General features: G+C 39.9%; 1 protein-coding gene and 1 pseudogene across 2 annotated transcripts; one reads left to right on the top strand and one right to left on the bottom strand.

The window, feature by feature from the left end:
* Positions 1–4,118: 4,118 nt before the first annotated feature.
* Positions 4,119–5,157, bottom strand: LOC311517690 (trace amine-associated receptor 7a-like; the record flags this gene model as incomplete). Its single annotated transcript, XM_084622747.1, has 1 exon — positions 4,119–5,157. One exon carries the CDS (start codon positions 5,155–5,157, stop codon positions 4,129–4,131), a length of 1,029 nt encoding a protein of 342 aa, XP_084478873.1. The 3' UTR covers positions 4,119–4,128.
* Positions 5,158–14,611: 9,454 nt separating this feature from the next.
* On the top strand, positions 14,612–15,640 carry LOC311517692 (trace amine-associated receptor 9 pseudogene; annotated as a pseudogene). Its single transcript has one exon. The product of its transcript is annotated as a trace amine-associated receptor 9 pseudogene (transcript).
* Positions 15,641–18,835: the final 3,195 nt, after the last annotated feature.

Below are 18,835 nucleotides of genomic sequence, written 5' to 3' on the forward strand. Positions count from 1 at the left end.
TCCCTCCTCCAGCCAGGAGGGGGATGCACTGTTTTAACTGCACTCCACCCCGCTGGGAGGCAGACAAGCTGTTTTCACACACAGCCACTTATTCTGCATTTGTTAGTTGTGCATTTGATTTTTCCTTCTTAAGTGAAGTACTTTGCACTTGTCTTTATTGAATTTCATCTTGTTGAATTCAGATGTTACTTAACCTGTGAGCTCTTTAGGACAGAGACTGTTTTTTGTTATGTGTTTGTGCCTAGCACTGTGGAGTCCTTGATCCCTGCTTGGAGCCCTTAGGTGCTACCACAATACCATCATACTAAGAAGAAGTTCAAAAACTTAGAAGAAGAAAAACCCAAACAAACGAAAAAATATTAGCTGAAGTTCTGATATCAATACTCATTCCACATCACTCCTCCAGCTCAATGACTGTTTCAGACCCTGTGCGCTCTCTCTTCAATTAATTTAAACAATTTGATAGTGTTTAGTCATAGTTATTAAAGCATGCCAGAGAGGAGTCATCCCAGAGGTGGAACAAAGTAGATTGGCAGGGCTTAGGTGAGGTCTTTATGCCAGCTATTTGGAATTCTGTTGAGTAGGGATAGGTGTTTTTTGATATTTTTTTACATAAAAATAATACAAATGGCCCTCCCATTTATGCGTGCTATCATCCACTACATAAATTGTGTATGCATGCTGACTGTGGGTTTAATATTTCATTTTGATTAGCAATTATTTTAATGCTGCTATATGTATTGTTTTCTTTTTCTTACAGTTGAAATATTCAGGATAACCCAATAGATGGCACAACAGTGATGTTATCCTGCTCTCCTCCGTTAGCTGAAAATCTTGGGCTTGATTTTGATCTCACATTGGTATTACACCAATATAACTCTACTGATTTCAGTACAGTCACTCCTGATTGACAGAGGCTCAGCTGAGATCAGAATCAACCTACCAGTATTTTGTTTTGCATTTGTATTTGTGATCAAAAATGTCCTTTTCAGAGAAGACACTTTGTCTTGAACCTGGGTGACAGTTTACTATGATTCACAGCATATGGACAACTCTGTCTACATTTCATGACTTCTGATGGTAGTGTGTGATGCCTATGAAAGCAGGGATTCCCAAACTGTGGTTTGCTGGCTATCAGTGGTCCATGCAGATCTTCCCGGTGGGCACATGGTGCTGGCTTCTCCTCCTTATCTTCAGCAGCTATTTTACATTACAAGATAGATAAAAATATATTAAATATTTACCTAGGATTATTATTGCTTGTAAGCAATTGTTGCTGTTGCCACAAGGATGTTACAGGATGGGAAGAGAGGGAGATCACAAAACAGACCAAATTGCCCCAAGAGAGGGGAAAAAGAAATGCTTCTGTGAAATTTTATCTGTCAGACTGTCTCATTTATTTATTTCTAGAGCTTCCATCCTTGTAACATTAGGGTGCTCAGTTTAGGGTTATGTAACCATCATATTCTGAACCATCTTCTCTACTCCTCTTGAGGCAAAATCATGTTTCATGTGCCCATATTAGGCAGAGGAAAACTAAGGGGAATGAGAGGAAAAACAAGGAGGGGGGACTGATTTTTCAGAGGTACTGGTCCCCAAAATTCTTTTTGAAGTCAATGGAATGTATGGGTACTCAGCAACTCTGAAATTCAGACCCCCGGCTGTTCTGTATTCCTCCTTATTTTGGGAAAGGCTTCACAAAGAGATGTGTCTTTCCCCGCGCCTGAAAAGAGAATGAGTGTTCCATACAGTGTACGGTGTTCTGAAAGTGAACTGGAAAGAGAGTAATGTGCTTTTGAACTGATCAGACCTTGTTGTGCAGGCTGGTCATGTAAAGTTTCACTGAACATTCTGCAGTATAAATCTCTGTTGAGTGCCTGTTACAGGTCTTAGGATTGATCAGTCGCAGCCCCCTTCTCCAAGGAGGGCTGCCATTGGCCCATGAGCACTGCAGTATCATACAAAGGCGTGTGGCCCATCTCCTTGCACCTCCCCCCATTCCAGAGTCTCCTGCCAGAGGTAAGGTAGTACATATGGTTCACAGCCATCTGCACACATTCTTATTGAACACTTTCGTTATAGAGCTTAAATGGTATAGAGAGCCTTGTGTATTTTATCCTCTAATATCAAACATTTGATTTACGCTTCTTTTATCTTCAGTTCTGAACAATAAAACTAATGATAAATGCATGAAATGATAAACTGTATAGCAGATGTTTCCAAGGCAGTTTTTATTAGTGTGGCTCATCTGAATGAATAACAATATTTTATTATTTTATGCATTTATTTATTTGTTTGTTTGTTTTAAAGTAGTGCCTAATGAAAACTCAGCCCTCAGTGTGCTAGGGTCTGTATAAACATATGGTGGAAGATGGTCCCTGGCCTACACAGTTTACAAGCTACAGTAATTACATGTATTGCAAAACCACTTAAACAAATTTACACTCCATAGTGTTTTGCCTACTATTTGGAGTGGGACTTAATATTCAGCAGGGGCAGAATTAGGCCAGTGCTGGGTGCTTTCAAAAATTCCACACTACATTATTAAGTCTGTGCACAGGTATCCTTCATCCTCTGCACCTTGCCCATCCTTTTGTTTGTTGAATTAAAAAAAAATTATTTTTGGAATTTGTAAATTAAACTGTTAGATTTTATTAACAAAATCCAGTTAGTTCATGTGATACACAGATAACTTGCCTACTACAGTAACGTCAATGGCATGCTCCTACTTCACTTACAATTTATCAAATGAGATAATAAGCACTTTACTGTTAGTATACGACAATATTGCAAATTAACAAATCTTTCTCATTCACAACAGGCCTGTCCAGGGCTTCTGTAGCCAGTGTTTGAAATCCAGATCCCTTGCTGCCAGTGGGAAATATCTTAGGGCTTGGCTACATGGGAAATTAACTGGAATTGATAAAGCAGAGTAACTAGCTATTGCGCTTTAAATTCACACCTTACTTTAAACCAAAATAACTTTCAAGTATAGAATGTTGCTGTGACACAGAAGACTGTTGTGACTGGATTTTCTCCTATAATGGAAAGGACAGTTTTCTCTCAAAACAGCAGGGGTAAAATCTTGGTCCTGTTGACCTCAAGGGGAGTTTTATCCTTGACTTCATTGGTATCTGGATTTCACCTTAGTTTATTGTGTTCTTTTAGTTTCTTTTATTACTTTCTTTTTATTACTTTATTACTCCCTTGTGTGAGGAACCCTTGTGCACATGAAAGAGTCTTATTTCAACTCAATACTTCCCAGAGAGAAAGGTTGGTCTTGCGGTTAAGGCATAGAGCTGGACATTTCCTATGTGAAAATGGTCAAGTCAGTTCCGGCTTATTCTTGCTCCCATTAAAAGTCAAGGGAGTTTTGCCACCAATTTAAAAAGTAGCAGGATTGGATCCTTGATATCTTTGGTTGGGGTTTTCAAAGGAGACTAATGGAGTTAAACTTCCATCTCCCTCTGAAATTCAATGTTCTTATTCATGAAATGAGGATAATAATATCTATTACATATGCGTGTTGGGGGACTTAATTCATTAGTAAAGAATTTGAACACCCATAGGCTGACAGTAATATATAAGTATAAAATGTTAGTATTTATACTATTTATTTGGTAAAAAAAAGATGTCATATAGGTTTTAAAGGGATGGGAAATCATTTCTGTTTTTCAGTATTGTTAGTACTTCCTAACGAACAGAGATGAATTTCACTGAAAAACTAATTTTTGATCTTTCTTTTTTTGCCTTTGTTTAATTCTGGAGGGCCATTTGATGAAGTGAGCTGTAGCTCACGAAAGCCTATGCTCAAATAAATTTGTTAGTCTCTGAGGTGCCACAAGTCCTCCTTTTCTTTTATCTTCTCAGTTTCACAATTCCAACCAATGGACATTGCTCTATTATTGTTTCATACCATAATCTAGTATTAAATTAACAGTATCTGTAAATAAATTGTCTTGATATCATGTGATAAATCAGTTTTTCACAATGAGAAAAGTTATACAAAGTATAAAATCAAGATGACAATATTTTATTCAGAAAAAGAAATACACAGCCAGATTTTATGAAGAGGGGAATGCCTGTGAAATGTGAAGTGAGTAGCTGTATGCAGAATCGGACAGGTTTTCAGTCTGGAAATAAATTCATTCTGGAACAATCAAGCCGGAGCATTTTACAGCTCACAATCACTTTCATTGCTTTTCGAAACCAAGGATAAAAGACAGAGTAAATCAAAGGATTAATGGCAGAGTTGGAATAAGTGAACCAAACCACAATGTCAAAGAGAAGGGGTGGTGTTATGAAGTTAAAAAAAGCATCAGTTATTACAGTTATAGAATAAGGTAACCAAAATACCACAAAAGCAATCACAGCAATACCAATGGTTTTAGCAGCTTTCCTCTCTCTTCTGCTAACTCTGTCACTGTAAGTTTCAGATGACTGGGTGTTGTTGCTCATCATCTCTATCATTCTAGCTTGTCGTTTAGCCACAGCAAAGATCTTGCTGTAAAGTACTATTGTTGTAAAAAAGGGTATTAGATAAAGGAGAGAGGTTACAACCACCCATGTTTTGTTAAAGAGAATCTGACAGCTCCCTACACAGGAGAGGGCATTTATTAACTCTTGTATCCCTTTGTCATTAGCCCCAGTGAAGACAACCGAAAAACTGAATACTAATGAAAATATCCAGGCAACAGCTATGAATATGCCTGAAACTGTCACTGTGAACTTGAGAGGGTAAATTAAAGGATCAGTAACAGCAACGTAGCGATCAACAGAGATGAAACATAAGTGAAATATTGATGAATAACAAAAAGTTACTTCTAAAGAACTATGGAATCTACAGAATGTTTCCCCAAAATACCAGCATGTTTCCACAGATCTTATACTGCTGAAGGGCAGCACCGTCAGACCCAAACAAAAATCAGCACATGCCAAGGAGGCGAGCAAAATATTTGTAGGAGAGTGAAGCTGTTTGAAATAAGCAATTGTAATCATTACCATTAGGTTACCACCTAGTGTAAGAATTGTCAGAAAACTAAGCACAACATACAAAGTTATGCTGATTCCAGAAGACCATGATGTTTTATAGCAGGATCCATTAATATTCTCAAAGCAATATTGTGTTTCTTCATTTTGAAGAAGCACTGAAGTCATGTTGTGCTTTTGTTGTTAACTCCTCTGAAATTTTTAGTGTTTGCGTTTGTATACCAATGGTGATGCTGTGGCACTGGTTGGTCAAGCTCTTCACTTTTTAAATCTTTCTGAAAAAGAGAATTAAAGTCAACATGAGTGAGAGTACAGTAATTCCAAAGTGTTGCATTATGTCCATCAGTAGACTAAAAATGTGTACGTAACTAGGAAGTAAATAATAGAACATATCAAAATATCTGTTGTAACTACAGCTTTCAATGGCATTTTGAAATATGTAACAAGTAGCAAAAATATTTTATAATTGAAAATATTCTCCTCTGCTATGAAATAGAATTTATTTTTACCTATTCATATTTATTCATTTAAATTTCCTCGATGCCTGATTTTTCTGTTTAAGTCAATTGCAAAACTCCCATTGACTTCATTGTAGTTGGATCGATTCTTAATTGCTTACCTTTTGAGAAGCTTTTCTTCAAATATAGCCATAGATTCAAATGTGAATAGAAGGCAGGAAGAGATGCTTGTGTTCAGTAGTGCTTTATCCTCTTAGTTGTCTTAGCAAAGTTAATGACACAGTACATGCACTCTGTCCTCTCAAAACTAAGGGGTGTGGTGAGGGGAAAAACAGAAAACACAAGGGAAATTTATTTATCATCCCAGAAAGTGAAATCCCTCTGGTAAAGGGTGTAAACACTGACAGATGTGTAGAATCTGAAAAAACATCATTAAGCAATCTATTTTGATTTATCACAAGACAGTCCTTCAACTAAGTATATACTGTCATGCATATGTTTGACCTAAGTCTCATGATAAAATCTTTCCTTTATTTTTTCAATGCAAATTTAACTGTCTCCCACAGCAACCAGGTGTTATCTCAGTATTATTACTAAATTGCTTTTTCAGGAATATTGATGGAGCAAACTGAGGTCATAGGTAATGGTATGTGTGTTAACGAAAATCAATCCCACCTTTATTAATCTTGCTGTGGGGTATTTCTCTCTCTCTCTCTCTCTCTCTCTCTCTCTCTCTCATTTTGGCCATTTTTCTACTACTCTCGAGGCCAAACTCATTCCACTGCTAAGATTGGAGCAAGGACTGAAGCAGCTTGTATCATCCCGATGTGTCTGTTGTGCTCCAGTGCAGCTCCCAGTGCAGACTAGGACAGCCCTAAATTGCACTCTAGCTTGTATGGCTTCTATGGTCCTCTGACTGTTGAATAATCAGGGTGCAGAACTACCCTAACTACACTGGCCAAAGTGCCAATATACCCCCTCACTCCTCTGGCCTACCCCCGACCTGCCCCAGATGTTCCCCTGCCCCATGGTTTTCTGCATGTGAAAAGTTGATGGAGCAAGCTCTGAACGTGGCAGGGTTCGTCTGCCCTGGAGGTCACTTGCTGGGGAACTGTGTGTCTGTCATGCTGGTGAGGGCAAAGTAGCTGTGGGTCACATATGATTTAGGTCCTTTCTTCCTCAATGAGTTTGAGTAGGTGTAGAAGTATGGTCGAGATGGCGCTTCCATTCCAAAGCTATATTTTCCATGGCTTATAGGTTCCTCAGAAATGCAGGTCGATCCTTTAGTGGTGTTCAGGCCCTTAGGCCTGGTCTATATTATGAATTTATGTTGGTATAACTACATCGCTCAGGGGTATGAAAAACCACACCTCTGAGCGCCACAGTTACTGCGATCTCTCCCCCAGTGTGGACAGCAGTAGGTCAATGGGAGAATTCTTTCATTAACCTAGCTATTGCCTCTCCAGGAGGTGGATTATCTACGCTGATGGCATAGGTAGCATCTTCTCTGATGTGCTACAGGGCGCCACGTGGCAGTTTATATGTAGACAAGCCCTTATAAACCTTATTCAAGTGGCATAAGTTAAAGCAGCTGAGGGAGCAGGATTGGAACAGGCTCAGAAAGCCACAATCATCTCCCTGAGAACATGTAATGATTTGGGGAATTGTCTGTACTGTCACCAAGGCAACTGTAACCCGTATCCCACCTCTGTGGTTCCTCAAGGGCATCCAATCTAGGCTCCCAGTGCCTCAGCCACCACCTCGCCTGGGAAGAGACCTGCTCTCTTCCTCCTGATCAGGGTGTTTCCAGGCTTCACGTTTCCCTGCTTACACTATGATATCCCCAGCAAGCCAGGCTGCCTAAATAGGCCAGCATCTGGGCTTTGCTCTCTCTCTGAAGGCTCTGAACAGCTGTAAATGCCAGCTGTTACAAGTTACCACACACGAATTTATAAACAAGCACTTTATTCTTAAGGTGGAAGTATTACCAAGAAAACATATTAAAAACAGTGAAAGTTTACCAGAGATAATGCATGCTAAAAAGCTTCCTAGAGGACACTCCAACTCCATCCTTCGGATCAGTCCTTCAAAACCCACAACTAGGGTTTTCCATGTGCCTACTAGTTCATAACGGTCTCAGATTCAGAATCAGAACAACCATGAATAATTCAGTCTTTCCTTTATATAGTTTTGGTCTTTGATCTTGACCTTATGTGATCAGCAGTCAATGGCTTACTCCTCAGGGCATAGCTTCAAAAGGCTGGGTTGTTGAATAACCAGAGGTGGGGAATTTGCATACACCTCTCCTGTATATCCCAGGAAGTTCACTTCACACATATTGTCCCCAAAGTCCATTTTTGTCATGCACATTGTCCAACATAGTCTTTTGATCATCACATCTCCCAACTAGAGAGGTTACATATGACCCTGGCCCAAAATTATACATAAACTGTTAATTTAATACAATGGATCCCAAAGATACTTAAACTTAATTCAGTAAGGTTTGTCAATGATTTTGCAGGAAATTGTATCTCTAACATGTAAAATTTATGAATTCTGTGTGAGATGATGAGATCTCTGAATGTATCCTTACTACGCTGCAAACTGCATTTTGAAGGTGAGAATTGGTTTGTCAGGGGAGAGATTGCCTGATAACAAAGTTACTTGGTAGGACCCTAAGGTCATCTGTTAAGACTGACCAGGGAGTCACACGTCTGAGGGACTGGAAGGTTATAAAAGGGCAGAAGCTGCTCTGTTTGGGATTTGTTGGCCATTTTCACAAGCTCAGGATGAGGGAAACTACTTCAAGAGCCTGTGAAAGGGTTGTGTGTGTGGGGATGAACTCTGAATACTGGTCCCCTAAGGACTTCCAAAGGAAGGGTGAGCTAGAGTGAGGGGCAGTATTTAGGATGTTTGTTGTGTTCTATATGATCTGTAATCTGTATTTTCTGTGCTTAAATAAAGAGAAATAATGTATTCGAATTCTGTGAAAGGTGTTTTTGTGTTATATGCTATACCTACCATGTGGCCCTTTAAGGAGGTAACCCATAAGGCCAACACTTTTGAGTGGAGTTCTGAGAGAGGGTTTGTTTTAAGCTACAGAGGAACCTGAGGAGTCAGCACAAAGCCCGGGTGCTTGGCAGCTGGGCCATGTGGTCACAGTTCTCAGGGGGGATGCTAAACAGACAGCTGCCATGGCTTCCCAAGAGTCTGCACCCCAAGAGCGTGCCTAGAGACCCCAAGACAGGGGCAGTGACTAGACCCTGTTCAGACTCTGAGGGGCTTAAAATACCTGGAGGCCAGTGGCTGGGTCACCTCACAGCTGGCTGAGCCACCAGCAGGTGAAGCCCAATCAGATCTGTGCCTGGGCCCTCTTCTGTTCCTGTGCCCATGCTCCTCATTGTTATTATTCATATGCATATGTATTTATAAGTTTGGGGCCTATGCTTCAGTGTTCCAGGTAGGGATAGGTTTGTTTGAAATGACTGAGACAAAACTCACTATTTCGGAAAGTCATTCCAAACTGTTACAAGTCCAAGCGAAAGGCTTATGTGCTGAGAATAAACATTGTTAAAGAAAAAAATGGTCTTGAGTTAGGATCTGTACCTACTCATGTCACCACTTCATAAGTTTCCTTTACATTAGTAAACTATATAAGAATGGCCATACTGGGTCAGACCCACGGTCCATCTAGCCCAGTATCCTGTCTTCTGACAGTAGCTAATGCCAGATGCTTCAGAGGGAATGAGCGGAACAGGGCACTTATTGAGTGATCCATCCTCTGTTCTCTAGTCCCAGCTTCTGGCAGTCAAATGCTCAAGGACACCCAGAGTATTGGGTTGCATCCCTGACCATCTTGGCTAATAGCCATTGATGGACCTATCCTCCATGAACTTATTTAGTTCTTTTTTTAACATAGTTATACTTTTGGCCTTTACAACATTCTCTGAGAAGAAGTTCCACAGGTTGACTATGTGTTGTGTGAAGAAGTATTTCCTTTTGTTTGTTTTAAACCAGCTGCCTATTAATTTTTAAGGTAACCCCTGGTTCTTGTGTTATATGAAGGAATAAATAACATGCTCCTATTCACTTTTTCCACACTAGTTATGATTTTAAGGACTTCTCTCATATCCCCCCTTAGTTGTCTGCTTTCTAAACTGGATGGTCCCACTCTTTTCAATCATTCCTCATATGGAAGCTGTTCCATATACCTAATCATTTTTGTTGCCCTTCTCTGTACATTTTCCAATTCTAATGTATCTTTTTTGAGATAGGGTGACTAGAACTGCACACATTATTCAAGATGCAGTGTACCATGGATTAATATAGTGCCATTATGATATTTTCTATTATTATCTATCCCTTTCCTAGCATTCTGTTAGATTTTTTGACTGCTGCTGCACATTGAGCAGATGTTCTCAGATAACTATCCAGGATGACTCCAAGATCTCTTTCTTGGCTGGTAACAGCTAATATAGACCCATCATTTTATATGTACTGTTGGGATTGTTTTCCAATGTGCATTACTTTGCATTTATCAACACTGAATTTAATCTGCCATTTTCTTGCTCAGTTACCCAGTGCTGTGAGATTCCTTTGTATGTCTTCACAGTAAGCTTTGGACTTAACTATCTTGAGTAATTTTGTATTATCTGCAAACTTTGCCACCTCACTGGTTAACTTTTTTTTCCAGATAATTTATGTATATGGTGAACACCACTGATTCCAGTACAGATCTTTGGGGGACCCCATTACTTACCTCTGTCCATTGTGAAAACTGAACATTTATTCTTACCTTTTGTTTCCTGTCTTTTAACCATTTACTGATACAAGAGAGGACCTTCCCTTTTATCCCATGAATGCTTATTTTGCTTAAGAGCCTTTAGTGTGGGACCTTGTCAAAGGCTTTCTGAACATCCAAGTACACTATATTCAATGGATCAACTCGTCCACATGTTTGCTGATCCCCCTCAAAGAATTCTAATACATTGGTGAGGCATGATTTTCCTTTACAAAAGCCATGTTGACTCTTCCCCAGAAAATTGTGGTCATCTATGTGTCTGATAATTCTGTTCTTTATTATAGTTTCAACCAATTTGCCTGGTACTGAAGTTAGGCTTACAGGCCTTTAATTGCCAGGATTGCCTCTGGAGCCTTTTTAAAAAATTGGTGTCACGTTAGCTATCCTCCAGTTATCTGGTACAGACCCTGATTTAAATGATAGGTTACATGCTACAGTTAGTAGCTTTGCAATTTCATATTTGTGTTCCTTCAGAATTCTTGGGTGAATACCGTCTGGTTCTGGCAACTTATTACGGTTTAATTTATCAATTTGTTCCAAAACCTCCTCTATTGACACCTCAAGCTGGGAGAATTCCTCAAATTTGTCACCTAAAAAGAATGGCTCCGGTGTGGGAATCTCCCTCACATCCTCCACAGTGAAAACTGATGCAAAGAATTCATGTAGCTTCTCCGCAATGGCCTTGTCTTCCCAGAGTGCTCCTTTAGCACCTTTATCGTCCAGTGGCCCCACTGATTGTTTGGAATGCTTCCTGCTTCTGATGTACTTAAGAAAAATTGTGGTTAGTTTTGTGTCTTTTGCTAGTTGCTCTTCAAATTCTTTTTGGCCTGATTAATTATAATTTTATACCTGACTTGCTAGAGTTTACACTCCTTTCTCTTTTCCTCAGTACAACAGTACTGAAATACATATTGTTTGCCCACTCTGACAAAAACCATGAGCGAATTGTTACAAAACAGATAAAAAGTGGGACTAGTAATTGGAATGCCAAAAACTTATCAGAGGCAGTTAAGCAAGCATTGTCACTCACATAGGAACTAGTATATTTTAGTCACATTTCATACATAATCTTAGTTTGTGAAGTCTGTTAATTTGGACAGGAAATGTGATCTCATATATGTATTTCTGACAACAGGGAGAAACAAAAACAATGAAAGTATTTTCTTCTGAGCAGGTGAAATAACCCTCTGTCCAGAAGGCTAGCATATAAGGCCCATGTACTATTTAAAGGCCACTTTATACCCTATTTTGAGAACAGAAGCGGTTCATAGGCCTTTTGCTGTCCTATACACATTTTGCTCAGATTGGGAGAAAGGCTTAAAGTATAGTGTTTGGCACAAATGGTGCCTATATGGTAAATAACTTTTATTGATAATGTGCACAAAACCCTACTTATCTATCTTTGACTACTCCAGCTTTTATTCTATTTGGCATGCCTGTGGTCTGAGTTTGCAGAGAACTTAGCATTTTATAGCACTTTATTTGTTCAGACCAGAGCTCTCATTGAAGACAACCACTGTTGTGTTTTATTAGCACTACTGCAAATCAGATTTGAGTCTCTCAAGTTGGGCACCCAGAAAAGAGAGACCACACAGTTAAAGTTGTGAAAAGTTCGGTGTTCTCGGTGTTAAAGTTGTGAAAAGTTCTATGACTCAGAGTTCCAATGTTATATTGGGCACTTACACTAAACTTTTGAACATGGTAGAGGCAGGAATAGAATTTTCTTCTCTAGTCAGGTACCTTCCTTTCCACTTCTCCTCTTTGCTGTCTAGGCACCAGCATGGGGACCATTGAGAATATACGAAAGAAAGTTTCCCTGCTCTCAGTTCCTATGTCTTGTACCACAGCTGCCTCTAGCTGCTGTGAGGAACAATTTCTGGGGAACTGCTTCTGAGCCCTTGCAGTACTAAGCTGGAGCATGCTCGATCATTCTTTGGGAATGTCACAAATAAAGTCTGGTCAGCAAATAGCCCAGTGCAGATGGAATCTTCAGAAGTTAACTGCCAAACTAACAAGTCTCTACTGAATATGCGTGAACTGGGATTTTCAAAGGCTTGTAATATGGCCAAATATGGGTGGATTTTCATGGAGATGGCAAAAGGCAATCCCCCAACCCACTGTCAGATTTTAAGTTCCTGCTCAAATCATGAAGGTGCTAGAATTTCTCAATTAAACAGTTGAATTTTTTTTTAACATGGACAAAACATATTTTCCCCTAATTTACTTCTGAAAAACAGCAGAACCATTTTTGCTGAAATTTTCCAATCAAATCAATCAATCGATCAATTTAAGCCGGAAGCATGGAAAATTTCAGTCCCAACTGTTATTTTAGCAAAATTATAAGCAACTATAAAGGGGTCTTATAATGGGAAGCATCAGGCAATGTTAACTACAGATGTCACTACCTGCACCACCTATAATAAAGTAAATTACACTTAGAATATACCCAGATTTTGCATCCTGATCTCATCCAAACTGACTGCTATTACCAGCAGGAGAGTGAGTTTGTGCGTGTATGGGGGTGGGGGGGATGTGAGAAAACTTGGATTTGTGCAGGAAATGGCCCAACTTGATTATCATGCACAGTGTGTAAAGAGTTGTCACTTTGGATGGGCTATCACCAGCAGGAGAGTGAATTTGTGTGGGGGGGTGGAGGGTGAGAAAACCTGGATTTGTGCTGGAAATGGCCCAACCTGATGATCACTTTAGATAAGCTATTACCAGCAGGACAGTGGGGTGGGAGGAGGTATTGTTTCATATTCTCTGTGTATATATAAAGTCTGCTGCAGTTTCCACGGTATGCATCCGATGAAGTGAGCTGTAGCTCACGAAAGCTCATGCTCAAAGAAATTGGTTAGTCTCTAAGGTGCCACAAGTACTCCTTTTCTTTTTGCGAATACAGACTAACACGGCTGTTACTCTGAAACCAGTATTTTGAATATAGTGCCTTCCAGAACAAGCTCTCTTCCAGAACAAGTCTTTCATGTTTGTGTGGCTGGAGCAAGAGAAACTTGATTATTGGAAAGCTAAAGAAACTCCTTGCTCTGGTAACAGTGAAAATAAAGTTGTAAAGATTCAGATAGATCAGATGCCACCTAATCACTCACATATCTGGAGAGACAGAAGTAACAGGGTTTGGTTGAGAAGTTCCAAAAATTACTGGTAATGACACATATGAGAATCTAAGGGCCTGATTCTCCACATTGTCACACCAATTTTATGCAATGGCATTACACGGCTGACTGGCATAAAACTGGTGTAAGGGAGTGGAGGATATAGCCCTAAATGTTGTTACTAAAAAAGGCCATGAGAGTTTACTGGGCTTGTAGATAGTAGGAATGTTAAACTCAGTGGGGCTACTTACGTAAGAAAAGCTTCATATGTATGTAAGTGTTTGCAGGATGAGGGCTGAAGACTGGCATGAGACGGAGGGCTTGTCTATACTTAAAACACTACAGAGGCATAGCTCTTAGGTGTAAACACTACCTACATCGATGGAAGGGGTGCTCGCATCAGGGTAGGACAGGTGGTAGATAGGCCAGTGGAAGAATTCTTCTGTCACCCTAGTGCTAAGGCTAGTGCTAACCATAGGGATTTAGGTCCGATTAACTATGCTGCTCAGGGGTGTGGATTTTTTTAAACTTCTGAGCAACCTACTTATGCTGACCTAATTTTCCAGTGTAGACCAGTCCTGCGTTAAATATGGGTGGAAATGAAATTTCCTGTTTTCTGCCAGATATTCTAGAGATACTGGAAAGTGTGACAGTAAATCTTTGTTTTGCCGCACAAACAATTTAACAACATTTTTTACACCTCATTTTCAATTTAGGGTTCCCATCCTCCATCACAGTGGCTTCATTATTTGGAAAGATCAGTGAGTTTGATGCAGATTTATTGTTTTTGCTTTGGGAGAAGAGTGAACAGGCTTTGTCATTAACTCTGACACAAGAGCTCAGGGGAGAAAACACTAATATAAATTGCAAGCCTTTTCTAGTGTTCTCTTCATACCTCAGTTCAAATCAATTTATGAAAGGGAGTTTCTCAGAATATGAGGCATTGGCAGGCAGAAATCAAGTAAGAATGACTCCTACTATTAAATCCAAACACAATAACCACAATCATTTCTTTTTTCTTATTTTAAGTTACTAGGGAAAATCTGCTGCTACTGAGATCTTACATTTTTACAATTTTTTTAACTTTCTGAATTCATCTTAATTTCTGTGTTCAAAATAAGTTTGTGGAGTTATTCTATTAACATCCCTATTCATTTTTTTCAGGAGAAGTTGGAAACAGGAGCATATTCTCCCTTTCCCGGATCATAAACGTCAGTTCAGTAATTCAAAAATAAGACTTGGAGGAAATAATGAACTCAACTTTTTTTGATAATGAAGATTTGCAATACTGCTTTGAAAACATGAATGAATCTTGCTATAAAACGCCATTGTCTTCTGGACTCCGAGTAACCTTGTATATTGCGCTTGGTTTGCTGACAATTCTCACTGTGGGTAGAAATCTACTGGTAATTATTTCAATTGCTTATATCAAGCAACTTCACTCTCCTACACATTTTTTGATTGCCTCCTTGGCATGTGTTGACTTTGGTATGGGTCTGACTGTGCTGCCCTTTAGCACTGTAAGATCTGTTGAAACATGCTGGTATTTTGGGGAAATATTCTGTAGATTTCACTGTGGTTTAGATGTATCTTTGTGCCTAGCATCAATATTTCACTTGTGTTTCATCTCTGTTGATCGATATGTTGCTGTTAACAACCCTTTAATTTATCCCATCAAGTTCACAGTGCCTGTTTCAGGCGCATTCATAGCTGTTGCCTGGACATTTTCATTAGTATACAGTGTTTATACTGTCTTCACTGGGTATAACGACAAAGAGATGCAAGAATTAGTAAATGGCCTCTCCTGTGCAGGGAGTTGTCAGATTATCTTAAATAAAACGTGTATTGTTGTATCCTCTCTCCTTTATTTCATACCTTTCTCTGTAATGATAGTGCTTTACAGCAGGATCTTTGCTGTGGCTAAACGACAAGCTAGAATGATAGAGATTATGAACAACAAAACCCAGTCGTCTGATAATTTCAATGACAGAGTTGGCAGAAGAGAGAGGAAAGCTGCAAAAACCCTGGGTATAGCTGTGATCGCTTTTTTGGTATTCTGGTCACCTTATTTTGTAACTGTAATAATTGATGCTTTCCTCAACTTCATAACTCCATCCCTTATCTTTGACATTGTGGCTTGGTTTGCTTATTCCAACTCTGCCATTAATCCTTTGATTTACTCTGTCTTTTATCCTTGGTTTCGAAAAGCAATGAAAGTGATTGTGAGCTGTAAAATCCTCCACCTTGATTGCTCAACAATGAGTTTGTTTTCTGAATGAAAATGTATCTTGTCCTGCTAAGTTCTGATTCCAGGTCACGGTCTTCCTCTGTCTGTTTTGTTGTTTTTCCTTTAAAATAATCTCCCAGGCTTTTATAGCTATATACTTTGAATCCTAATGAAAATCATGTTGAGTTATTTTTAGTAAAGTCCATTTATTTTTAAAAAAATGTTCTGATTTAAAGTGTAAGTGCATATCTTTTTTTTAATGAGACTGAATAAAAACGAAAATGTTTGCTTAATTGACTCTTCTCTGTATTATATAGCATTATTTTTGTTAAATATAACATTGTTATATAGAATTTCTGACAAAATTAGAATACATTGCACTATAAACAGATATATTTAGCTCTGATTGGATAATTTTATTTTGTATTTTTCTGTATCACTGGTTGACTTAGAAACTCTCTAGACCCTAGAATAGGCCACTGTGAACTATAGGAAACATACAGAGCCCATGAAAAACCTACCTAGCAAAGATGGGGACAGGAATGGGGGCTGAGGGAAACAGGCATCTTATGGAACTTGCAAATCAGATGCAGATAGGACAGCACAGTTGTTGCAGGGAAAATTCAAGTCATAATGGCAACTTCAATATGACCATAATTCCAACCCACACTGCTTTCCCCAAAGCTACTGGATCAAAAATAATGTAGATAGACATACAGTACATGCACAGAAATGAAGGTCTAATTAGATTCCATCTAGGGCTAATACCAAAAGTCCTATTGATTTAATGGTAGTCAGACCATTTCCTTATTCAGCAATAGTGATTAAAATATCAAAGTATTATGATGCTGTATGCCCTCCATGACGTTCTGAGCAACTGAATGGGGTATACAGGTCATTTAACGCTTTTGAGACAACTCATATAGACCAACTCTGTACCAGTCCCGGGTCACCTTTAAAATACCTGAATGACAGGTGATTACTGAGAAGTAGGTGATCTCAAGGAAGCAGGCTGGCATTTATAAAGAAGCCCATTCTGATCATTCTCTTTTTAGAACACAAAGCTCCATTCTGTGAGCAGGGTGGACTAGAGGTCCTCTCCATGCCAGCCGCTTTTTCTCTCACAGAACCAGAAGAATACAACAGGGGAGGGCATGTAGTGATTATGGCAGAAATAACTGCTCCTAATCTGGGAGAAGGCATGCTGAGAAACAAAAGGTCTATATAAGCCCCCGCCTCTTTCCACAATCAAGGAGAGAACCACAAGGAAGAAGGCCTGCTAATGGGCAAATTGTTGAGGCTGATTAAAATGTTGTCTTATAATTCCCTTTTTAAGAATAAGCTGCAGTGAACTCCATGTAAGTTACCTTTTCCCCTGTGTGGCTTTAAGTAGCTCTAGTGCTGTTGGTATGAGAGTGATAGCCTGAAATTTTATGGTCCCTCCTCAAAGAACTCTGAACTTTTCCTGCAGTTTTTTGTATTTGTAATAGCAGCAAAAGGATTTTAATAACATATGTTAAACCAATCCTCTCTCCAACCAAATGACTGGGTATCTTGATTTTTGGAGGAAATAGTTTCCTGCACTTCGAGTATCATGCTGAATTACAGTAGTCTGTTCTAATACGATGGAAGTTCCCAGACAACAGTGGAGAAACGATGAATGGTGAATAAAGGAAGTGATATTGAATGTTACTCTGCATGCAAGTGCTGAGTATCACAGAGACTGGGAACAGCACTCTGGAATTCCCAGGTTTCATATGATTCCTGATAAATGCCCCAAACATCCAGCAATGTGTTCTAGGCTCCTCTCAGCCTACTTGTGAAGTTTTAAACCCTCCTTAGGCACACTTCCCTCTCTTTTCTATCTCTGTCTCTGATAAACTCCTGGTATGCTGACAATTCACAACACTATCAGCAGACTCCCAACGAGCTCCCTTCCTCTCTTGGATTCTCCTGTTTCCTGCTTCCCTGGCTTCTAGCAGTTCCAGGCTGTTCATGAGCTCCTGAAACATGCTCCTTGCCTTCTGCAACTCTTCTGCATTCTTCATGGCCCCTTTACAAACAAGCCTTTGAATGTCTTTCTGCTTTTCTTTACCATGACACTTCCTTCTGTGTCTCACCCCTTCAGGACCTTCACTGATTTCACAAACAAAATGAGGTGAGAAACAGTCACTCAAGGCCTAATAGTTGCTTCCTCTGCAAAGGGTGAGGTCTAGTTCTTCTATCTGAATATTTAAAGGGCATTATTAGGCTGGTGTTATAGCTGGTCCTATTCTTTCTGAATGTGTTCACTCATTCAATGGCAGAAGATGAGGGGGTAATGGTATACTCACTGTTCTAAGGGGTGAGAATCTTTCTTTCTATGGTCTTCTAGGCCCAGGATTTAGATAAGGTTCCAAAGGGTGTGGAAGGAAACAGGTTCTGTGTTCTATATATCTCCAGTTTAGCTTTCTGCAACATTTTATATCCCCCTTGGGATATGGAAGATTTAGGTTTGATTTCCTTCTTCTGCCTGCCATAGAAATGGATTTGCACTTGGGTCTCCCACATTGCAGGAGAGTGGTCTAGCCACTGCACTGTAGAATATTCTGGTACAGGTCTCTCAGTCTATCCTGCTGAAACTATTCCACTATGTCTAAAATAGTTATTGGAGCAGGGACTTGGGTCTCCCACATTCTAGGTGAATGCCTTTACCACCAGGCTGTAGAGTCACTCTTTTGCTCTTTGGCCCAAATACTATTCATTGTCATTAGGACTGACTATGAATGACAATGAATAGTCATTGGGCCAGGGGATGAAAGTGAAAATGACTCTACAGCCTGCTTGGCTCACACATCCTGGAGAACTGGGAAGTCTCCTGGGTTTCCCATTTCTTTCTTTTATTAAGGGGGAGGGGTGGGAAAAGTCCCCTCCCTTCTTCCACCTACTTCATGTGCATTTTCACAGACAGCCTGTAGCTGCTGTGAGTGACAACAGCCTTCTATTTCCATCCTCCCCTTTGCTAACTGAGGTAGTGGAATAGGTTCTTGCTCAGACCCATGGGCGGCGGCTACCATAGGCTGGGGGAGGCTGTGCCTCCTCAAACAGCTAGGCCTGGCCCCACCCATGCTCTGCCATCAGGCTCCCTTCTTTTGCTTCCCAGTCTGCTTGCAGCTCCAGTCCCCCAATGCGGTTGCCCTGGCTCAGGCTGGGGCCGTGCTGCCTGCCCTCCCAGTGCTCCGGGGCTGGCGGGGGCTACTTCCAGTGC

This window comes from Lepidochelys olivacea (assembly GCF_965140295.1).
Source record: "Lepidochelys olivacea isolate rLepOli2 genome assembly, chromosome: 3".
Classification (NCBI taxonomy): domain Eukaryota; kingdom Metazoa; phylum Chordata; order Testudines; family Cheloniidae; genus Lepidochelys; species Lepidochelys olivacea.